This window comes from Mustelus asterias, chromosome 7 (genome assembly GCF_964213995.1).
Source record: "Mustelus asterias chromosome 7, sMusAst1.hap1.1, whole genome shotgun sequence".
NCBI lineage: Eukaryota > Metazoa > Chordata > Chondrichthyes > Carcharhiniformes > Triakidae > Mustelus > Mustelus asterias.
The window spans coordinates 79,824,244-79,849,420 of NC_135807.1; the positions used below are offsets into that span (position 1 = coordinate 79,824,244).

Below are 25,177 nucleotides of genomic sequence, written 5' to 3' on the forward strand. Positions count from 1 at the left end.
TTTGAACACAGTCAGCACTGTCTTGAAACTCAGAGTGCTAGGAGGGGTTATATTTGCAGGGCTGCGAAGTGTCTGGAAATTGACAATGGATGTACATTAATATTTAGCAGATCTCATCTCTGTATGTTAACAGGTAATCGGGAGCTATTACCATGTGCCTAAAACCTATCAAAACCAGAATTCTGCTATGTAACAACATTGAACATGTCATGGTAAATAATTTCCGAGCATTGTACATGACCTCTGGGAAGATATGTTTCATAGGGACAGGATGTAAAAGTCACACTATAAGAACTCAGTAACATCCTTTCTCTGCAGAAGTGGTTCTTCCTGGGAGTTCACATCTCTTGTTGAAACAATATTGAAGTCCGCTGTAATTCTGCATCCAGTCGAGGTCTCATCATGGCTTCTTTGTTTCTCTAGGCCACCCTTAATTCGGTAAATAGTAGCCTCTCTAAAATAGAGAGCCTAATAGATTTTCTCCACAACAAAACAATTGGTAAAGGGAGGAGTAGGGCTGTTTCAGGATTAAAATGAGAATTTACACAAGAGGTAGAGTTCATGTTTGAGATACTAAATTAGTCATTTGCATCTGCTGTCAAAGTGATGATTAAAGAGGAAGTAGATGAAGTAAAGGGTAAGAAATTGTTTGTTTCCCTTCGTGTTTTCTATCTTTCTCACCCTTTAGGATTGTTTTTACTCTATTGCAGGGAAAAGAGCAAACTATTTGGTGAGAATCTGGTAAGCGGGTGAGTTCTACTCTATCCCCAACGTTTAAAGCAGTACACAACGTGGTGGTAAGTTAATAAAATATATTAAAAGCACCATAAATAAATAATTTAATGAAGTAATTACTTAAACCCATTGAGGATGGCAGGGTAGGTGATGTGTCAATGCTGCAGAATGTGGGAACTCCTGGGAAACATTGGGATCCAAGAGAAACAGCAGGTCTGCAGTAAATGCTGGCAGCTTGAGGAACTTTGGCTCAGAGCTATTGAGCTGGAGGCTGAGCTGCAGACTCTGCGACACATCAGGGAGGGGACAGGTTACCTGATGCTTTTCACCAGGAGGCACTCACACCTCTGAGGATAGGGTCTTCAGATCTGGTCAGTGACAGAAAGGTGAGACTGCAAGTGAGGCAGGTAAGGGGACCCAGAGGGCAGAAGTGTGAACCTCTGAAATTATCCAATAGGTTTGAGGTTCTCTCAGCTTTTTGGATGAGAGTGGGGGCTGCAGGATAGATGAGCAAACTGACCATAGCATCTTGGTTTTGGAAATCATTCAAAGTGTGGGGAGCAAAAAGGAATGTAATGGAAGTAGGGGAGAGTACAATGAGGGAGATTGACACTATTCTCTGCAGCAAAGAATATGAATCCAGATGGTTGTGTTGCCTGCCCAGTACCAGAATTCAGACATCTGCTCAGGGCTGGAGAGGAACTTGCAGTGGGAGGGGAAGGATAAAATTGTTGTGGTCCATGTAGATACCAATGACATAGGTAGAACTAGGAAAGATGTTCTGCATAGAGAGTATGAGGAGCTGGCATGAAACCAAAAAGCAAAACCTTTTAACTACAGTTTCTGATTACCTGTTGTGTGAAAATTGGCACAGATTACTTAAAATTTCAGAGGTGAATATGTGGCTCAAAACTAGTTAGGGAAACGCAGGTTCCGGTTTGTGGGGCACTGACACCAGTGCTGATAAAGTAGGGGTTGTGCTGTTGAGACCTGAACTGTGCTGGGACCAATGTTCTTGCAAACCACAGAACTAGGGAAGTAGAGAGGGTTTGAAAAGAAATTGTGGAGACAAGGGATCAAATGTGGATAGATGTTGCATGTCAAAGAGTAGAGACGAGGAAAATGGTAATTTGAGAAATGATGGTTGGGGAACAGCAGGAAGGGACAGAGAGAAAAACCTAAAAATGCACAAAAAAACAAGACAATATATGTTAAGTATGGCAAAAAGACTAAAGACTTTGTATCTAAATGTGTGTAGCATTCATAACAACATAAATGAAAAGCACACATTGAAGTAAATAAAATGATCTGATAGCCATTATGGGGGTCTGGCTGCAGGAGGGCAAGGATTGAGTCCTGAACATGGAGGGGTATTTTACATTCAAGAAGAATAAGTAGTTAGGAAGGTAAAGGTGTTGATCAAAGATAGCATTGGTGTAATAGTTAGAGATGACCTTGGTTCAGGAGATCAGGATGTGGATTCAGTTTTGGTGGAGATGAGGAATAGTAGGGGAAAGCCACTGGTGGGAGTGGTCTATAGACCCCCTGACAGTAACCACATTCTGGCAAAATATACGAGAAGAAATATTGTGTGCTTGTGATAAAGGAATGGCAATAATCTACATATAAACTGGAAAAAAATCAGATTGGTAGTAGTAGGCTGGATGAAGAGTTCTTAAAATGTTTGAGATAGTTTCTTAGAACAGCACATTTTGGAACCAACTAGAGAACAGATTATATTAGACTTAGTATTGTGTAATGTGACAGAATTAAATAATGACCTCAGAGTAATGTGAGGTAGCAGTGACCACAATGTGATTGAATTTTATCATAGAAATCATAGAAAACCCTACAGTACAGAAAGAGGCCATTCGGCCCATCGAGTCTGCACCGACCACAATCCCACCCAGGCGCTACTCCCATATCCCTACATATTTACCTACTAATCCCTCTAACCTATGCATCTCAGGACACTAAGGGCAATTTTTAGCATGGCCAATCAACCTAACCCGCACATCTTTGGACTGTGGGAAGAAACCGGAGCACCCGGAGGAAACCCACGCAGACACGAGGAGAATGTGCAAACTCCACACAGACAGTGACCCAAGCCGGGAATCGAACCCAGGTCACTGGAGCTGTGAAACAGCAGTGCTAACCACTGTGCTACCGTGCCGTCCTATATCCAGTTTGAAAGGGAGATGAGTCCTATATGAGCCCTATATCCAGTTTGAAAGGGAGATGAGTGGGCCTCAGCCAATATTTTAAACTTAAATAAGGGCATCTATGTGGGCATGAAAACTGAGCTAGGTGAGGTTTTTAAAAAAAAATTCATTTGTGGGATATGGGCATTGCTGGCTAGGCCAGCATTTATTGCCTATCCTTAGTTGCCCTTAAGGTGGCGGTGGTGAGCTGCCTTCTTGAACCACTGCAGTCGTTGAGGTGTTGGTACACCCAAAGTGCTGTTAGGGAGCCAATTCCAGGACTGTAAAGGTTTCTATAGGTATGTAAAGAGAAAAAGATTGACAGAAACCAATGTAGGCCCCCTACAGTCAGAAAGGGGAGAATTCATAACGAGGAACAAAGAAATGACTGAGGAACTAAATTTGTACTTTGATTCTCTCTTCACGAGACATGAATAATATACCAGAAGTTCTGAGAGAAACAAGTTTTAGTGAGGAACTGAAGAAAATCAGTTATAACAGAGAAATGGTTTTGGAGAAATTGATGGGATTGGAGGCAGATAAATCTCCAGGGCCTGATAATCTGCATCCCAGACTACTTAAGGAAGTGGCCCTGGAAATAGTAGATCCATTGGTGGTCATTTTCCACAACTCTTTGGACTCTGGACTGGTTTCTACAGATTGGAAGGTATCTAATGTAAGCCCACTATTCAAAAAGGAGGGTAGAGAGAAAAAAGGGAGCTTATAGGCCAGTGAGCCTAATGTCAGTACTGGGGAAGTTGCTAGAATCCATCATCAAGGATTAGCTCAGCATTTGGAAAGCAGTGGTTTAATCAGACAAAGTCTGATGGATTTACAAAGGGGAAATCATACTCAACGAATCTAATAGAATTCTTTGAGGATGTAACTAGTAAAGTTGACCAAGGAGAACCGGTGAATGTGGTTTATTTAGACTTTCAGAAGGCTTTTGACAAGGTCTCACATAGCGGACTACTATGTAAAATTGCAGATGGGATTGCAGGTAGTGTTTTGAGATAGATAAAAAGCTGGTTAGCAGATAGGGAGCAAACAGTTGGCATAATGGGTCTTTTTCCGATTGGCAGGCAGTGACTAGTGGGGTACTGCAGGGATCTGTGCTTGGACCCCAACTGTTCACATTATATATTAATGATTTGGAAGAGGCAACTAAATGCATTATCTCCAAGTCTGCAAATGACACAAAGCTAGGTGGAAGTGTGAGATGGAGGAGGATGCAGAGATGCTTCAGTGTGATTTGGACAGGTTGAGTGACTGGGTATATGAATGGCAGGTGCAGTACATGTGGATAAATGTGAGGTTATCCACTTCAGTAGCAAAAATAGGAAGGCAGATTATTATCTGAATGTGTATAAATTAAGTTAGATACTCAGCGAGACCTTGGTGTCCTTGTGCATCAGTCGCTGAAAGTAAGTACGCAGGTACAGCAGGCACTAAAGGCGGCAAATGGTATGTTGACCTTCATAGCAAGAGGATTTGAGTATAGGAATAGGGATGTTTTACTGCAATTGTACAGGATGTTGGTGAGGCCACACTTGGAGTATTGTGTGCAGTTTTGGTGTCCTTATTTGAGGAAGGATGTCCTTGCTTTAGAGGGAATGCAGTGAAGGTTGACCAGGCTGATTCCTGAGATGGCAGGTCTGTCATATGTGGAGAGACTAAGTCGGCTAGGATTGTATTCATTGGAGTTTAGAAGAGCGAGAAGGGATTTCATAGAAACTTATAAAATTCTAGCAGGATTAGACAGGGTAGATTCAGAAAGAATGTTCATGGTGATGGGGTAGTCTAGAACTAGGGGTCATAGTTTGAGGAGAAAGGGTAAACCTTTTAGGACTAAGGAGGAGAATTTCTTCACCTAGAGATTGGTGAATCTGTGGAATTCAGTACTACAGAAAGTAGTTGAGGCCGAAATGTTGCATGATTTCAAGATGATATTAGATATAGCTCTTGGGGCTAAAGGGATATGCGGGGAAAGGAGGATCAGGATACTGAATTTGATGATCAGTCAGATCATAACAAATGGCAGAGCAGGCTTGAAGGGCCGAATGGCCTACTCCTGCTTTCTATGTTTCTATCACCTCCAATTTTCCATTTAAATACTTTATAAGTCGTTGCATTCCTTTAACTGCCTGTGTATGTGATTTCCTCTCTCCATTCCCTTTTAAAATGCTTTTCATCTGTAATAGCCTCTAGTTTTGAGAAAGGGTTCAACCTGAAATGTTAGCTCCTCTGTTCTCTCCACAGATGGTACTTGACATCAATTCTTAGTTTCGGCTATTAAATTTCAGATAGCTGATGTGATTAATAGGTACTTCAGCTGGGCTTCTGGATCATTTCCCTTTTCTAGTTAACTAGTTAGGCTGTATTGAATAGCTAATCCGTGACATTGAGGATATTTTGTTGTAATTTTTGATCAGTTGCTGAAAGGCTGTAGTTTACTGTGCTTTGTTGGTAAATACTGCCACCTGCTGCTATGAGACAGTGTAAGAGCATCCCAAAGAAGAAAATAGAATAGAACATGCACTTAGGCAGACTATTATACATACTATAGATTCCAGATATGCCAGGATGGAATGATGCTACATTTAGAGGGGTGTCATTAACAGAAAGGCAAGGTATGGGGGGGGGGGGGCAGGGAGAGAGGCTGGTATGATGGGTCTACCGGGTAGTCCTGTTCCTTCTTCTAACATGGGTTTATTAAATTACACTTCTCAGAATTTCATATGCTTAATGTCATAGTTCATTTGCTTTAGAGGTATAGCTTTTCAATTTTAGAAACTGAATTTTAGATGCAAGTTCAGTAGGAAAAACAGTTGTAAACATCTAGAGACTAAATCACACAGACTCGAGATAATTACAATTCAAAAGGCAACTTGTATTTACCGCATAAAGTCAAAATAACAGAATGAATCATAAAACTGTAGGTGGGCTTACTTAGCTAAAGAACTGGAGACATGGACCTGGATTTTTGCTACAACAGAGAGCCTCTCCAGCGTGGTGAAAATCCTGGAAATGGATGAAATTTCTATGTCCTGCTCCATAACCCAGCATTTCACAACTTTGCAGGGGTGGGACTGGAGTTTAGTTGGGTTTTGTGCATGCGCAATTCACAGAGGTGGATGGCCACATAAACCACAAGCTGCATTCACTATAGTGGGATTGTTGAATTTTAACTGCGTGAATTCCATAGTGTGCAGAGCAGACCAGGTAAGAGGACAACTGAACTTAATAGATTCTTTAGATAGCTAAGGTACCCCTTTAGAGAGGTAAGGTACCTCCAGAGTCTGAGGACATTTATGGAAGAAGTAAGGCACGCTTTGGGATTGTTATAATTAAACACAATTATGCACAACTCACTGGGACTGTCATGCTGTCCAGGAAGTGTCAAGTTGTCCAGGAAGGGTCAAAATTGACAAAGCTGTCAGCGATAGACCAGGAATAGTGCGTGTGAAGGAGTGAATATATGCTTTTTGTTTTATTACTTCTTAAAAATTGAAACAAGATGTTGGAGCACAGAGGCAGGCCTTGCACCCAACTCACCTCCACTGCTGACACCCTCCATACTCATTCTGGGGTCACCTATCCTGACTCTTATTTCAACCTCACAAAAGTCCAACCTGCGGGCTGACATTTTTAAAGGTTGGGTTGCTGAACTGGGAAATCTCTTGATTCTGTGAATCAGACTCAGAGACATGATGTCTTCTGATACTCAAGTAAAAGATGTGTTATTCATGTGGTTTCCAAGAATCAAAGAAAGTTTTGGAATTAAAAGGTAGTTAATTGGCATTTCTACCTGTAACAAGCCACGTGTGACAGATTGCAATTGATATGGATGCATCTTAGTGAAATTTTTTGTTTTGACTTTATCTTGTGAAATTAAGTAGTGTATAGCGAGCAGCAAGATTGGTTGATGTTTGGAAAAACAGCTAAGAGACTGTGTCAGATTTGGGTCTTATGTAGTTTGTCACTCCTTGGACGTCGAGGGGTAAAGCCAGACCTACCTGAGGTAAAGTAAATGTTAGATCTAGCATCCATGACACAGTGATTGGGAGCTGCTATTCGGCATAAGACAACGTTGGAAAGGGGAAAAACATCTGGAAGATTTGCTTATCTTGAAGCTAAAGGAAGAAATCTACAGGAACCTCTCAATACAAGGCAGTTAACCTTGCTACAATTGGAGTTCTGGAAATAATTAGCTTAGTTACAGTTTGAAACAACAGCAGCAGGCTTATGGAAATCAAAGAGAGTGTTTTAAGTTTCTGTGCAAAAGACATAGCGAGGCCTGAGCCTGAGTTGGGGAAACCAGAGTCTTTGAAGTCAGTAAAAAATTGCAGTGTCACATAGGAAGGACTCCTATGAAATCTTGTATGAGTAACTCGAATACTAAAGAGAAATCAGAGTGAATTCTGAAGAGGGATGACATACCTTTTGGTTTGGTCGCAGAAAAAGCGAATTAATCTTCAAGATTTTGTAAAGTAAGAGAACTCTTGGGGATAAGTAAAAAGTAAAACTGAGTTTGTAGCACAAGTCTTTATAAACCAAGTTAAGATTGCCTACTTTGTTTAATTCTTTATTAAATACTATAAATTTTGTTTTTGTTGAAAAGCCCAAATCTTTGTGGAGGTGTTCTGTTGGTTAACTGATGGATGTTCGGATTTCTTCTTTAAATGTTAAAGGTCCCTAATCGGATCGTAACAGTACGCAATAACCCGCATCACTGATGCGATTCATATTGGAGAAAGCAACAAAATGGAAGGCGGTGCTTGGTAACAGAAGGGAAGCAAGCTTCAATGAAGAATCTCCTCCACTTTGAGGAGCGAGCCAATTCCATACAAAAAGTGAATGCTGAAGATTGTGGAAGGCAGAGAAGCAGGAGTCCCAGCAAAGGGCTTATAGCTCAGTTTTGCTTCCAGAGCACTGTAATGTATTATTTTAGAAAGACTCTCATACAAGGTGAAATACTTGGCTATCCCACTTTACCATTCTAAACTCCTTTCTGTCACTCTGCCCTCTTGTGATTTTATAGAATCTTCTCAGACTAAAGCCAAGGAATTAGGGGTAATGTATTGCATGGATTGAGAATTGGTTAGCAGATAAGAAACAGAGTGTAGGCGTTTTTTGAAGTGGTAGGCATGACTACAAGGCTCCACAGGGATCAGTGTTTGGGCCCCAGCTATTCACTATACATCCATGATTTGGATCAGGGAACCAAATGTAATATTTCCAGATTCGCTGATGACATGAAACTTGGTGGGAATGTGATTGATGAGGAGGATGTTAAGAAGCTTTAAAGTGATTTAGTTGAGTGAGTTGCAAATACATGGCAGATGCACTAATGAGGAAAGGAATGAGCGAGGGTTAAAATATTAAAAATCCAAATTGCTCTTCCAACTTACTATGTTATCAGCCACCATTATATTCAAAGTGACAATTCAGGCGCTGGATGAAGTTCCCTCAAATGACAGGCAAGGCTTTCTTGAAATTCAAGTCATGGCCTGTTAGTGACATCAGCACGGTAGCACATCATTTTAAGATCCACCCCAGGGGAGACTGCTGGCAGCAGAGCATGGTCGAAATATAAACTACCCAGCTGAAACCAGATAATGCTGGAAAAACTCAGCAGGTCTGACAGCATCTGTGGAGAATGAATAGACTCAACGTTCTGAGTCAGGATGACCCTTCGTCAGAACTGGATTCTATTGAAAAAGGTTAAGGACGGACATGTGGACAGGAGAGCAGGGTGGCGTGTTGAAATGGCAAGTGACAGGGAGTTCTGGGTCCTGCTTGCGGACGGGCTGAAGGTTTTCTGAAAAGTGATCACCCAGTCTGTTTGGTCTCTCCGATGTAGAGTAGACCACATTGGGAGCCGCAAATGCAACAGACCAGATTACAGGAGGTGCACATGAAGCACTGCTTCACCTGAAAAGAATGTTTGGGTCCTGGGATGGTGAGCAGGGAGGAGATGAAGTGTTGCACCTTCTATGATTGCATGGGGAAATGCCATCACTGGTGGGTGAGGTATTGGATGTGATGGAGGAATGGACCAGAGTACCCTGGAAAGAATGGTCCCTGAGAAAATCTGACAGGAGGAGTGAGGGGAAGATGTGCTAAGTGGTGGCATCATGCTGGAGTTGGTGGAAATGGCGGAGGATGATCCTTTGAATGTGGAGGCTGATGGGGTGAAAAGTGAGGACAAGGGGGGCCCTATCCTGGTCTGGGGGGGGGGGGGGGGGGATGAAGAGGGTGAGAGCAGTGGCCCAGGAAATGGGTCGGACACGGTTGAAAGCCGTGTCATCTACATTGGGTGGAAAACTATGATTTAGAAAGAAGGAAGACACATCAACAGTGCCATTTTGAAAAGTAACATCATCAGAACAGATGACATGGAGGCGAAGGAACTGAGAGAATGGGATGGAGTCCTTATAGGATGTGGGGTGTGAAGAACTGTAGTTAAGGTAGCTGAGAGAGTCAGTGGGCTTGTAATGGATATGGGTGGACAGTCTATCACCAGAAATGGAGACAGAGGACAAGGGAAGAGAAGTGGCAGCGATGGACATGTGAAGGTGACAGAGGTGTGGAAATTGGAAGTGAAATTGATATATTTTTTCATGTCCGGACAAGAGCATGAAACGGCACCGAAATAGTCGTTGATGTACCAATGAAAGAGTTGTGGGAGGAGGCCAAAGTAGGACTGGAACAGGGAATGCTCCAAATAACCCATAAAGAGACAGGCATAACTGGAACCCATGCAGGTGCCCATAGCCACAGCTTTTATTTGGAGGAAGTGAGATGAGTTAAAGGAGAAATGAGTGAGAAAATAAGTTCAGTCAGACAGAGAAGAGTGGTGGTGGATGGGGATTGTTCAGGAAGAAGCGAAGAGATTTGAGGCCAACTTGGTGGGGAATGGAGATGTAGAGGGATTGGACATCCATGAGGGGGAGGAGGTAATATTTGGGCCAAGGAACTTGAAGTTGTTGATATGGCGTACGGCATCAGAGGAATCGGGTATGTAGGTGGGAAAGGACTGGACAGGAGGAGAGAAATGGAGTCAAGATAGGAAGAAATTAGTTCAATGGGGCAGGAACAGGCCTACACAATGGGCCTACCGGGGCAGTCCTGTTTGTGGATTTTGGGAAGGAGGTAGAAGTGGCCTGTCTGGGGTTGGGAGACTATGAGGTTGGAAGCTGTGGAGGGAAGATCTCCGGATGAGATGAGGTTTATTGACAATCCTGGAAACAGTGGCTTGATGTTCGATAGTGAGGTCATGGGCCAGGGAAAGGTAGGAGGAAATATCCGAGAACTGGCGCTCAGCCTCTGCGAGGTAGAGGTCAGTGCACCAGACAACAACAGCACCACCCTTGTCGGCAGGTTTGATGACTAAGTCAGGATTGGACCTGGGAGAGCAAAGTGCAGCAAGTTCAGGAGGAGACAGGTTAGAGTGGGTGAGAGGAGCAGAGAAATTGAGATGGTCGATGTCACGCTGACAGTTCTCAATGAAAAGCAGGTAAGAAGCCAGAGGGAGGGATCCAGGTGGAGGGAGAATGCTGGAGATGGGTGAAAGGATCTACTGAATGGGGTGAGGACTCCTACCCAAAGAAGTGAGCACGGAGACAAAGGCAGTGGCGGAAGAAGAGTTCAACATCATGTTAAGCCCAATATTTGTTGAGGTGAGGATGTAAGGGTAGGAAGCTGAATCCTTTGCTGAGTAAAACATGTTCAGTCTCAAGAGAGGGGAAGGTCAGATTGTTTGGTGAATGCACGGCAAGGGCTGGAGTTAGGAGAGCCTCTGATGAAGGGTCACCCTGACTTGAAACTTTGGCTCCATTCTCTCTCCACAGATCCTGTCAGACCTGCTGAGTTTTTCCAGCATTTTCTGTTTTTGTTTCAGATTCCAGCATCCGCAGTATTTTGTCTTTATCTTTTTATTACAGAAGAAACCAGGCGGGCTTTAAAACATTCCCTCTCTTTGAACTTCTCATGGGCCAGGAGGAGCAGTTATGCTCCCCACAGACTTGTCAAAGAGTCCTCTGGCCTCCCAGCCTGAACAAAGCCCAATCTACATAGAAACCTTTCACTTGGCATCTCTCTTCTTTGGGAAATAAGACTATCCTTGGTTTCTGGAGAATTCTGAGACAAGGAAAACCCCGTCCACCTAACTCACATGATGCCATGAAACCTCCTCCACCAATGACTGCTGGAGAAGATTCCCATGGATCACCCACTGCATTCAAGTTTCTAGTCTTGCTTGGAGTAAGCTATTCAATCCCACAAAACTGTTCATTCTGATATATCATGGTAGGTTTGTACTTGACCTCCATTTACCGAATGTTGCTGTGTATCCCTTCTTTTCCTTCCCAGATACAAAGTTACCAATCTCAATCTTGAAAATTTAAATGACCAAAGTTACCTGCAGCTTTTTGGGTGAGACTATTACACATATCACCTACCCTTTATTTGAAGAAATGTCTGCTGTTTTCATTTCTGAAAGGTATAGCTTTAATTTTATAATCACTCCTCTTTGTTTTGAGTTTCCCCAACAAAAGGAAAGGCTTCTCTGGATGTACTCTATTGAATATTTCATTTAAAAGGTCTCAATTTGATTCCCCTTCTATTTCAACTGAATAGGTGAAGAAAATACATGCAATTATGATACTTGATGACAAATTTTCTAAACTAGTTATATGAAAACACAAACAACATAATCCTATATGAGCTTATACAAATGTAATTTAGAAACTGATTTTTCTAAGTGGAGCCAGGATTTTAGCAATATTCAATGGTAACAAAAAAATCATTACAATGTACAAATTTATGGGCGATCTTGATAAAGAAATCACTAAAATGTTCAAACTTCAAATTACCTTTATTTCCACCATGTGCGCCACCATTTTTCTTGCTCCAGTCAAATGGAAATTGACCTTTTGACAGTTCTTCAAATAACTTGCTATGGATAGATTTGTGCTTAAGGCTTCCCCTTGTGCATTCCTGCTTTTCCTTTGAACTGAAAAAAGAGAAAAAGTTACATGATAACAATTTATGGTAAATAGTTTGCATTAATTCAATAACTATCAAAGACATAACAACTAAGAAAACAGATATTAGCAACAGTTCTAGATGAAACAAACCAATGCTATTTCTGGCTGCACATGGGGTGGCACAGTGGTTAGCACTGCTGCTTCACAGCTCCAGGGTCCCGGGTTCGATTCCCGGCTTGGGTCACTGTCTGTGTGGAGTTTGCACATTCTCCTCGTGTCTGCGTGGGTTTCCTCCGGGTGCTCCGGTTTCCTCCCACAGTCCAAAGATGTGCGGGTTAGGTTGATTGGCCATGCTAAAAATTGCCCCTTAGAGTCCTGAGATGCGTAGGTTAGAGGGATTAGCGGGTAAATATGTGGGGGTAGGGCCTGGGTGGGATTGTGGGCGGTGCAGACTCGATGGGCCGAATGGCCTCCTTCTGCACTGTAGGGTTTCTATGATTTCTATGACATGGGGCTGAACTCTCAACCCACTTGTAGATGGTATCAAACTTTTTGATTGCTCAAAGACTTATCCAAAATATCAATAAAGCCCCATAGGCAAAAACTGAAGTATGATACTGCTGTCTGTGCATGTCCAGATTTTAATATTGCCTTTAGTGTCCTGAAATCCACCCTTCACTGTACATGAATTTAAGAGTATAATTGAACCCCAATCAAGAAGCAGGAACTGAATTATAATCATCTGACAAGATACATGCTTAATCAAAATCACTCCTAATCTCAGAAATTTACGCTTGAATGAAAAAGGTCTCTATAAAGCTGAAAAATAAGCAGTGGCCTCTGATGATCTATTGGCTCATGTGTCATACAATGCCAGAGCTTGCTTTGCACCACTAGTACTATGACTAGCATTGAAAGTGAAACTTGAGATGTTGAGGTATTCAGCTTCAGGATATGTGACTGGGCCAAGTGACAAATGCCATCTTATGTCGAGATAAGCAGTATGCAGCTGTCTCTGAGTATCCTGTTTTCACTCAAAGCATACTTAGAATCTTACAGGACAGAAGGGGGTCATTTGGTCTATCATAATTTTGTCAGTGCTTTGAAAGATCTATCAGTAAGTACCATCACTCTCCTATTCTTTCCCCATAGCCCTGCAAATTTTCCATTTTTCAATTATTTCTGGGAAGTTACTATAGAATCTCCTTCCACCAACCTTTCAGGCAGCGTTTTCACTAATGTCCTTGAGGGAAGGAATTCTGATCTGGCCTACATGTGACTCCAGAGCCACAGCAATGTGTTGGCCCTCAGCTGCCCTCTGAAATGGCCAGCAAGCCACTCAGTTGTAACAATCACTACAAAGTCTCAACAAAGAAATGCAACCGGACGGACCACCTGGCATCGACCTAGGCACTGGAAAAGACAATGGCAAAACAAACAGCCCTATTGACCCAGCAACGTTCTCTTCACCAACGTCTGGGAATTAGTGCCAAAATTGGGAGAGCGATCTCACAGACAAGTCAAGCAACAACCTAACAGTCATTCTCATGGAATCAAAACTTACAGATAACACCCCAGACATCACTATTATCATCCCTGGATATATCCTGTCCCACCGGCAGGACAGACCCTGCAGAGGTGGCAGCACAGTGGCATACAGTCAGGAGAGAGTTGCCCTGGGAGTCCTCAGCACCGACTCCAGATCTCATGAAATCTCATAGCTTCAGGTTAAACATGGGCAAGGAAACCTCTTACTGGTTACCACATACAGTCCGCCTTCGGCTGATGAATCAGTACTCCTCCATGTTGAACAACACTTGGAGGAAGCACTGAGGATGGCAAGGTCGCAAAATGTACTCTGGGTGGAGGATTTCAATGTCCTCCACTAAGAGTGGCTTGGCAGCAGCACTACTGATCGAGCAAATTGGGTCCTAAAGAATATCACTGCTTGACTGGTTTGTAAAGGCACCAACAAGAGGGAAAAACATACTTGACCTCATCCTTACTAATCTGTCCATAAAAGTATTAGTAAGAATGACCACCACACAGTCTTTGTGGAGACAAAGTCCTGCCTTCACATTGAGAATAACTTCCATTGTGTTGTGTGGCACTATCACCGTGCTAAATGAGGCAGACTTCAAATAGATCTAGCAACTCTAGACTGGGCATCCATGAGGCACTGTGGGCCATCAACAGCAGTGGAACTGTACTCCAGCACAATCCACAACCTCATGGCCCGGCATATCCCCCATTCAACCATTACCACCAAGCCAGGAGATCAACCCTGGTTCAATGGAGAGTGCAGGAGGGCATGCCAAGAGCAGCACCAGGCATACCTAAAAATGAGGTGTCAACCTGGTGAAGCTACCAAACAGGACTACTAGCATGCCAAACAGCAAGTGATAGACAGAGCTAAGCGATCCCACAACCAATGAATCAGATCTAAGCAATTCAGTTCTGCTACATCCAGCTGTGAAAGATGGTGGGCAATTAAACAACTCACTGGTGGAGGAGGCTCCACAAATATCCCCATCCTCAATGGAGGAGTCCAGCACATCAGACAAAAAGATAAGGCTGAAGCATTCGCAGCAATCTTCAGCCAGAAGTGACAAGTGGATGATCCATCTTGGCCTCCTCCAGTGGTCCCCAGCATCCCCGATGCCAGTCTCCAGCCAATTTGATTCACTCCACGTGGTATCAAGAAATGGTTGGAGACACTGGATACTGCCAAGCAATGGGCCCTCCCTATAACATTCCGGCAATAGTACTGAAAACTTGTGCTCCTGAACTTGCTGCTCCTTTAGCCAAGCCCTTCCAGTACAGTTATAACACTGGCATGTACCTGACAATGTCCCAGGTATGCCCTGTACATAAAAAGCAGGGCAAATCCAAACTCGACCAATTACCGCCTAGTCTACTCTCGATCATCAGTAAATGGATGGAAGGGGTCATCAACAGTGCTGTTGATGGAATGGGTCATCAAGCAGCACCTGTTCAGTGATGCCCACTTTGGATTTCGCCAGGGTCAGCTCCTGACCTTGGTTCAAACATAGACAAAAGAGCTGAATTCCAGAGGTGAGGTGAGAATGACAGCCCTTGATATCAAGGCCGCATTTGAACAAGTGTGGCATCGAGGAGCCATAGCAAAACTGGAAACAATGGATATCAGGGGGCAAACGCTCTGCTGGTTAGAGTTACACCTGGCGCATAGGAAGATGGTTGTGGGGGGTTCAGTCACCTCAGCTCCAGGACATCTCTGCAGGAGTTCCTCAGGGTAGTGTCCTAGGCCCAATCATCTACAGCTGCTTCATCAATGACCTTCCCTCCGTCGTAAGATCAGAAGTGGCAACGTCCATCGGTGATTGCACAATGTTCAGCACCATGCGCGATTCCTTAGATACTGAAGCAATCCATGTTCAAATGCAATAAGATATGGACAATATCCAGGCTTAGGCTGACAAGCGCCAATGCCAGGCAATGACCATCACCAATAAGAGATACTCTAACCATCCCTCCTTGACATTCAATAGTGTTACCATCCCTGAATCCCCCACTGTCAACATCCTTGGGGTTACCATTGGCTAGAAACTCACCTGGACTCACCACATAAACACAGTGGCTACAAGAGCAGGTCAGAGGCTAGGAATACTGCGGCGAGCAACTCACCTCCTGCCTCCGAATACTGTCCACCATCTACAAAGGCACAAGTCAGGAGTGTGATGGAATACTCCCCACTTGCCTGGATGGGTGCAACTCCAACAACACTCAAGAAGCTTGACACCATCCAGGACGCAACCCACTCGATTGGCACCATATCCACAAACACCCACTCCCCTCCACCACCGATGCTCGGGTAGCAGCAGTGTATACTATCTACAAGATGCACTGCAGCAATTCATCAAAGGTCCTTAGACAGCACTTTCAAACCTACGATCTCCTACATCTAGAAGGACAAGAGCAGCAGATGCATGGGAACACCACCACCTGCAAGTTCCCCTTCAAGCCAATCACCATCTTGAACTGGAAATATATCACCATTCCATCAAAGTCGCTGGGTCAAAATCCTGGACTTCCCTCCCTAATGGCATTGTGGGTCAACCCGCAGCACGTGGACTGCAGCGATTCAAGGTGTGCAGCTCACACCACCTTCTCAAGAGCAACCAGGGATGGGCAATAAATGCTGGCTAGCCAGCGAAGCCCATGTCCCACAAATGAATTTAAAAATCTGCTGCATGCTGCACAACCATGTCATTATGAGGGCACAGTTCTTGTGCAAACTAAACAGTGATTAGTTGAGGAGGAAGAGGAGTAAAGGAACAAGAAGAAGGGAGGAGGCAATAAAATTCAACTCCTTTCTGGCTGCTGGCTTTCAGTCAAGGAAATAGCTGGGGGGCTTGCAAGGTGACCCGCAAGCAGCTTTGACCCTAGAAGGTTTGATTTCCAATTGCATGAGGGGCTGCAGCAGTCCGGGCTGGCTGGCTGAAAGGCCACAGCAAGGCCACTAGTAAAATGGCAAGAGTAGGAAGGTGAATGCTGTAATCCTGATAGGGGACAGCAAGTTTGCGCTTCACAAAGACACTCCCATTTATGTGGGGTGGTGCGATGGTGCCTCAGCAATCCCAAAGCTCTTAACACCCTGGAAGCCCCTATGAAAACTGATATTTGTCACCATGATACCAGCAATCAGAGCATACATGAGAGCAGTCCGAATTCCATTGGAGGTAGTCTGAACTTCCACAGCAGTATCCAGACATCTGGTAGTTTCTGCATTGCTGCAATCAAAGCTGAAATAATCACCATCAGTTGCTGTATCACAGTTGGGTCTACAAGTGTGCTAATAGAGTTGGCCACCACTTTCACATTGAAAAGAATGGCTATGCATCATGCAAAACCCTGTATTAAGTTAGTCTGGGATTCCTCCTTGTTCCTTAACTATGCACACAGACTTTCCGGCAGACCTGCTAATGTACCGGACATTTTATTGTCTTCTTCAGTAGGCCAGCTCATTGAAGTGTTTATCTGCAAGATAACTCACTTGTGATCATGCCCCCCCCCCCCCCGCCCCGGTGAGCTAGCTGCTGCATTATCCTTGTCTTCCATCTTAGCTGCAGATCATTCACGCCTGGTATCTCACAATATGTAGATCCAGCTTTGAGGTACCCTCATTACATGAACTGCCAGTATCTGAACTAGTGGGTGCAAGTAAGAATGTGTAACATTTTCATCAATGTTTCCTCCTCTTTCAACTCTCGTTCATCTACCACGATCAATTCAGGTTGTAGTTTTTAAGTACCTGAAAGAAAAAAGGCACAATGGAGAAAAAGCAAGAAATACATGCTTACACCACCCGCAGTTGTAAGTTAGAAGAGGTTGTGGGATTAGAGGGGAATGGAATGTGACAAGGAAGATTAGGTATGAGGATACGGTCATCTTCGATGGTTTCAGCCCCACTGCTAACCAGGGCCTCAATGATAGCTGCTCCAATGATGGCAACCATCTTTGCCATGACATGCAGTTGTACCCGTTCTCTGCTGGTTAACTCCTGTTGCTTTTGGTTATGCATTCCAAACAGCTTCTTGTCACCGTAAAGGAGCAAGAGGAGTTTAACTCTAAGTTAGGAGATGGCAACATGCAATGATTGCTTTCTGCTGCATCTGCTCCATCTCCATCATGTTGCAGGTCCAGATTAATTAAAACTGCAGCTCACATACCTGTTGCAGCCTTTGTATGGTCGGATCACTTACTCCTCTGCCATCCTTCTGAAGATGCAGCAACACTCACTGTCGAGTTCAGGAATTCATCACAACACCTCTTGAAACACAGTGGTGTTTCATTGCAGTTCTTCAAAATATGCTTAACTACAAGTTGGGCGCCTAGTCCTAGCAGTGCAATGCTTAATCTTTGGAGAGTGAAGTACAAATTGACATGCATGAACCAAGTCAGGAAGTCTGATGTCACCTCAGCCTATAGGGCTGTGCTCTATGCTCCTACAGCACCATTGCTGCGCTCTTCACAATCAGTGATCCAGATTGGCTTGAAGTGGGTGATGGTGTGGTGTCACACCCCAGGCTTGGATGAGGATAATGTAGGCCCAAAGGTGGGCTAAAAAGATATTTATATTGATGATGGCAAAGCATGTAATGACACCTTTGTGCAAAAGTATCTATTTATAACTTCAAATCCCAGTGCAAAAAATGGTGCAAAAATATAGAATGGAGATGGAAAAGAAAAGATTATTTACAACATAGCACAAAAAGATGTTTGAATGGAACACAATAACCAACAACTAATCAAACACAAAATATGCATTTATGGCTTTACAGGGTTGAAATACAGGCTGGAATTCTCTGACCTCGGCTGGGATTCTTTGGTCCCACTGCAGTGAATGGAAATTTGGTTGAGTGCCAAATTCTCCATTCTCACTGGCAGTGGTGGCGGGGCATACAGCATCAGCGAATTCCAGCCGCTGTCTCAGTTCCAACTGTAAAACACAGACTGCCCCTTACCCACCAGAACATCTCCATTTCCACAGATGGATGACTCCAACACACACAAAAAAATACAATAAATGCTTCAAATAACAAACTATTATAATCACATGCAAATTAACAATCCATATTTTAGATAAACAAAATACAGAATTATCCTAAATACAAATATAATGGCACAATAAATTAATAAAACACTTTCAAAAATATCCACAACCATGGAATCTCTCAACTGCGAAGATATGAGCATGTGCAACCATTGGACAGGCACTATATAGCCAGTCCTAGTTGCCTACAGTCGGTTTGGGGCCTTACACAAGAAACACAGAGGCAACAGAGAGACAACACTACAATGAACAAGACAAACAAGCCAAGTAAAATAAACAGGGTTAAATATGGGCATTTCAGAACATGCCAGAAGGCCGGTGACAGGGCTCTCCTACACTTGACCAGCAAGGAAAAGAGCAATTCAATTGGGGTGGCCACTCACAGCTCCCTCGTAATAAAATCAAAATATGAGGTTTAGGTGAGAACAGGATTGATTATCAAGTTCAGTTATGACTTCTTCATATTTAAGTAGCATAATGATGTTCACTGTCCAGGCTTGCAATGAAGAATGGCTTAGGTGAAATATTAGAGGATTTCCATCAGCGGTGGAATTATAACCTAGAGAAAGAGTTGGTATTTAGATATCCATGACTCCCAGAGAAAAATCCAGTGACTTTGATTTTTAGGAGAAGCGGGCAAGCAGAAGATCCAGAATGGAAACCTGGGAGTTCCAGTTTTCTGGATTATCTGCTGAATTAACAGAACAGATTTTATTTTTAAAAAAATGAGATTTCCTTGATTGGACTGTTTGTCATTTAGATGGGAAAGATTGCAAAAAAAGGCTGCAGCTGGGTAGCAGAGGATGAAGGGAGCAAGAGATACTGCAGGATTAAGGTAGGAGGTATTGGGAAAGAGATCATGGTTGTGGGAAGAACGGTTCTCACAAAAGTCACAGACCTGAAACGTAACTCAGTTTCTCTACATATAATGCCAGACCTAAGTATTTCCAGCAATTTTTTATGAAACCCAAGAAATCCTGTCAAAACGGGTAAAAAGAAAATTCAAAGCCAATAAAAAAGACATGCAGCTTCCTTAAAAAGCTATTACTTGCTAACTGCTTTCTAAGACTACCTCAGTTGCCCACATCTCAACTCATCCTTGATATAATCAGAAGTGAGCAGATCAGAATAGAATCATAGAATGGTTACACCATGGGAGGCTATTTTGCCTAACATGTCTGTGCCAGCTCTCTGCAAGGTCAACTCAATTGGTCCCACTGTTCCCCATAGTCTGGCAAACCTTTTCTCTTAGGATAATTATCCAATTCTCACTCTCTTCATAGCCCTCCCTTAACCACTTCATCTCCTGCTGCCCCATATCCTTCCTAAAAACTGCAATCTTCCAATTTCAGGCTACTAAATATCTACAGTAGATAGGGAACACTTTTGATCACTTTAATCCTGTTCTTTTGAACTCCCACACAAAACCTTTCTGTCTTTTACTTTTCCTTTGAAAGCCTCAAAATAACCTCAAATGAAACTTTTGTTTACTCTTTTAATCTCTTCTTTTCGCAACATTGGTTTTTCTTACATACATTTGTGAAACACTTTGGGGAGTTATTTATATTAAAGGTGCTATTGAAATACAGGTTGCTGTTGTTGAACTTTGCATCAATCATTTGTGTCACAAAATATAAGGAATGCACAAACATCAACTTTACCGTGTGTGGATTGTTGCAAAACTTCTGCTATCTTGATGTGACATTTTTTCTCTTGCATCATGAAGAAGGTTGTCTTCACACCCCTAATAAATGGTATATTTAGTTGTTGGGTTTGTGTTCAATTTAAAATCCACTTGGAAATTTTTACTATAGTAATACTTACCTCATCGCAAAAAACGAAGAGTTTGGATACTTCATTTTCCTCATTTGTGGCTCTAAAAAAAAAGGCATCATTTTTTCCAAATACAGTTTCAAATCCATCACAAATATTTTCAGAATGGATGTTTTACTTGCTTATATTCCTATAATGATGTGAAAAAGAACTCCAAGCCACTGCTGCAAGTTCAAATGACTCGGAAGTGATGTGCTCAACAGAATAAATCCTACATTAGAGTATTATCTACAACTAACCAATTTAATTTATTTACTGATACATATTAAGCAAAAATTATTTAGAAGTCATGTTTACAGATCCTGTTTGACAGTATCATATGCAAGTGCCCAAGAGGACATTTATACAGTACTACTGAACACTTATGGCACATCAATACCATAATAAAGTGAAGGAAAATCATACCATCCAAATTTCATTAACAAATGCTGATTTTGTTCAACAAACTAAAGTATGAACAGGGGTCAACTTGTTCCTCAGAAAATAACCCTTTAACTTGGTTGCATCAATTGATTGAAACTGTTTTGCTAATCAACACATTAATATAAACTGTAAAAAACACAAGGCTAAATTTTCTATTAACTTGTACACTCATTCAAATGTATATGAAAAAGGAAGAAAAAGTCCTTCAGTAAATTACCTAGAGGTAACAGTGTATTTATCATGAAATATAATTATTAAAACTATCTTTGCCCTCTTATAATCCTCCCTCACAAACTAACTCACACCAATCCCACACAACAATCATTCATGGTCACTGATCATCATTGGCTTCCAGTCTGACAATGTCTCAATTTTAAAATTCTTATTTTTTATACTAGATTTCTGCACTCCTCTAATTCTGGACTCATGCGTGGCTGCTATTTTAATTTTTCAACCATTGGCACCATGCTTTCAGTTGCCCATATTCTAAGCTTTGGAATTTTGTTCCTAAACATCTCCACATCTTTTTCTCACTCTCCCCTTTCAGGTGCTTCTTAAAGTATATGTCTTTGACCAATCTATAGACATCGATCCTCACATCTCTTTATGTGGCTTAGTGTCAAACTTTATTGGATTATGCTCCTGCAAAGTAGCTTAAGGTGTTTGACCACATTAAAGGCACCTATATACAAACTGATTTCTTTAATGCCTCACTTCACAATTCTCCATATTAAATTTCATCTGCCACATCTTAGCCCATTTTACCAGTCTGTCTGTATCCAACTGAAGTATGCTATTATGTTCACTGTTCACTACATTCCAAGTAAAACTGTAAACTATGAAGTTATGCCCTGTATACCCAAGTCCAAGTCATTAATACTAAAAAGAGCTTTGGTTCTAATAATGACATTCAGATAACACTGCAAACTTTGCTCCAGGCCGTCTTTTACACTAAGTCTTCACCAGAAGCTGTGGTAGCATTCTTGAAAATCACAACTTTTAAGTGAAACAGCTTTAAGCAAATCATGGGTTCTCATGGGAATCAATCTTAAAGTCCAAAGTTAGGTACCTTCGGACATTTTCACCTGGAAAAACTTGTACACTTACAGCACGGTGCATTACTAGCTGAAATAACTTTCAAAATTGTTGACAAAATTAAATGAATCACTCAATAGAAAATGCAGCCCGGTGGAACAGGCACTACTACCTCACAGCACCAGGAACCCGGGTTGGATTCCCGGCTTGGGTCACTGACTGTGCGGAGTTTGCATGTTCTCCCTGTGTCTGCGTGAGTTTCTCCAGGTGCTCCGTTTTCCTCCCACACTCCAAAGATATGCAGGTTAGGTTGATTGACTATGCTAAATTGCCCCTTAGTGTCAGTGGGTTAGTAGGATAAATAAGTGGGATTATGGGGATAGGACCTGGGTGGGATTGTCGTCGGTGCAGATGGGCCAAAAGGCCTCCTTCTGGACTGTAGGGATTCTATGAATGTATAAATTCCAATTAGCCAGTACTGATCAATCTCTTTTAGGAATCCCTCGGGTTCAGAGATGCTTCCACTCCAACTCATTGGGTTCTGAGATAGCTGATAAGTCCAATGTGCAATCTCCAGACTCTACCACATGTGGACAGGTGTTGCTTAGGCGGTTAGTTGGGCGAGTTGCTTGGATGTTTTTGCACTCTGTCACCTTAGTTTTGCTTCTGCACATTCCTGATGAAGTCTTTCCATGTTCAGTGCCTTCCCAAATGAACTCCCATTTTGGTCGGTCACGATGAGTTGGTGGAGATGTTTGACTTCTCCAGGGATGCTTTAATTACTTCCTTAAAGCATGTCAATGGAGATGGCTTTTAGTGATTTAGCATCTCAATACAGGACATGTTGGCTTGGGGAGGGGAGGAGTGGAGTGGGGGGGGGGGTGGGGGGGGGCGCGGAGAAACCTTTCTTCCCACTGGATTTGGAGGGCCTTTTGGAATTGCTGCTATTTGTGCTTTGAGATGCCTGCCGCCATGGCCTTAGTCTCAGTTTTGAGATCCTGGTCCTCGTCTTCTGAGAAGCACAATGACTGAAGTTGGGACAATTTTGGTTCTGAATTCAAAATTTGGTGCAGCCAGATCCTGGTAGAGATAAAGGGAAGAAGAATCGTCAACAACTTTGAAAGGTTTATCCAATGATATTTGAACAATTCATTTTTGCTTCTCCTTGTACAAAGCCATCTCTGTAGCAGTTAATGCCATCATTGATCATCCTGCTCACTTTGGCACTGCGTTCTCTGTTTCAGTCATCTTCCATTGCCTCTTCCACAAGTTGGAAAACTCTTGACAAGCGTTTAATCGAAAAACCTCAAGAGGGTAATGTTTCAGCACGTCCTCTCCCTTCAATCCGTTGACTCTCTAGCTGTATTAAGTCTAGTTGATCATTTCTCTCTATGGGATGCATGCAATTTCACCATGTCAGTTTCAGCCACTTCTTCAAAACCAGCCTCCCTTACCACGATACAACTCACCAACAGAATAATGAGATTCTCCATGGTCACTGACATACCCGATCAGGACTCAATTTCCACCACATACCATTCAGACATGACAAAGTGACTTCATCCCACATACTTAAGGATGTTGTAGCCATCCCAAAATTCTTTGACAACACATTCTCACCATTGATTGCCTTGATGAGTTGGAACAAAGTACAATGTAGATAGTAGAACTTGAATATTGCCAATGCTCCAACAGGCTGTTTCAGTGAAGTTGTGTTGGGTAGCAGGATAATCACCTTCACATTTTCAGACAATTAATCAAGATGGATAAGATTACCTGTGCAATCATCCAAAAAGGGCAATACCTTGAAGATGATATTTTCTTTGGCACAATATGCCCTCCAGGTAGGGATAGCATACAGAGAGGGCAATTCTTGAAAGTGTCCCCATCATCTAGGCTTTTTGTTTGAATGTCAAATGATACGTAGATGTTCCCAGGAATAACCCCTCAATGCCCATGGTGTCTTGGACTGGACATCACTAAGAATTTAAATTAAAATCTCCTGCAGCATTTCCACCAGCAGGACAGTCTGGAGATCTTTGCAACTTTAAATCTTGGCACCATTTTCTCTTCTTTGGAAATATACGTTTTCCATGGCATATACTTTTAAAAATGCTCTGTTTCATCAACATCAAAAACTTGTTTTGTTTAGTAGCTACCTGGTCAAAGACTGTAGCCAGGGAATTCATCAGTCACTAGCGCTAGCTGCTCTACTGCTCGCTTTAATGTTGTGCAGATATGTATACTACATGAAATGCTTGAAGCCTCCATGGATAGCATTGAAACTTTTGACTGCAAACTCTCATCCTGTTCATTCTGGAAATCTTCATACAGGCTTTTGCTTGGATAACAATCAAACTAAGAGGCACCTGCTGCAGGTTTTGCTTTGATCCAGAGCGCCAAAAGTCTTTCCATATTCTCCATAATGCTGCTTCTGGTCCAACTCACCCTGCCAACACTTAAAAAAATAGCACGATGTGCACTTTGATTTTGTCAGCAATTCTCCACTAATGTCAACTGCTCGCTCTCCAGCCTCAAGATATGTTAACATAACCAATTTAACTGCTGGGCTAATAGGTTTGTATGCTTTCTTGGCAGGAACAGACTTGCTACCGCCACTTGTTGGGTGCTTCTGACTCATGTTGAGGAATAATTCAAAGGAACTGCAGTGTTAAATCATTAGCTTGAAAGAAGAGACCTTAAATTGGCCCCTCTGTCTCACCTACTGTGGATTTGAACAAAGACCAGGCTTAGGGGCTTCGAAATTAACAGACAATTGCAATCAGTCTCCTGAAGGGCAAGTACTGTACCGGATACGGCACCCTGTATTTTTCACCCAAACAAGTCCTGAGACAAGGAAAGTAATTTTACCTATGTACAGTAGCAAATGCTTCCCAGGTCAGGGACTTGACGTCAGATTGACATTAAACAAAGCTCAAACTGATGTATAACGTATGTGCAATGAGGACATGCAACTCCAACACCAATGATGCACTCAAACAATGTGAAAATGAAAATGTGACATAAAGTGGCAAAACAGGCCCTAATGAATAAGCAACATCAGAACAAAATGACATTAAGCAAAGCGACTTAAAGTGAGGAACTACAATATCCAACTTCATATGTAGGTGCTGCCATTATCTCTTTTCTCCTGGGTTTAAATTTTACTAATAAGTCTATTATGCAATATTTTACGAAATGGCTTTTGAAAGTCAATATACATAACATCACCGTACATACATCAACTATCAAGTTTGTAATCTTTAATGAATAAATTGATAATCTTTAATGGATCCAGGCTGGTTTTTATTTACTAGTTGTGTTTCTGAAAAAAAAGAGACTTACCGTTGAAGCTTTTCATCTTG

General features: G+C 42.4%; 1 protein-coding gene across 1 annotated transcript in view; it reads right to left on the minus strand.

The window, feature by feature from the left end:
• LOC144495807 (uncharacterized) overlaps positions 1–25,177 on the minus strand; it is a 94,559-nt gene that overhangs the window by 66,579 nt on the left and 2,803 nt on the right. The window contains exons 3-5 of the mRNA XM_078216310.1: positions 20,346–20,397; positions 20,183–20,265; positions 11,813–11,952 (exon numbers count right to left, since the gene is read on the minus strand). Coding sequence (XP_078072436.1) covers positions 11,813–11,952; positions 20,183–20,226 — 184 coding nt within the window. The 5' untranslated portion in view covers positions 20,227–20,265; positions 20,346–20,397. The remainder of the gene's footprint in view (positions 1–11,812; positions 11,953–20,182; positions 20,266–20,345; positions 20,398–25,177) is intronic.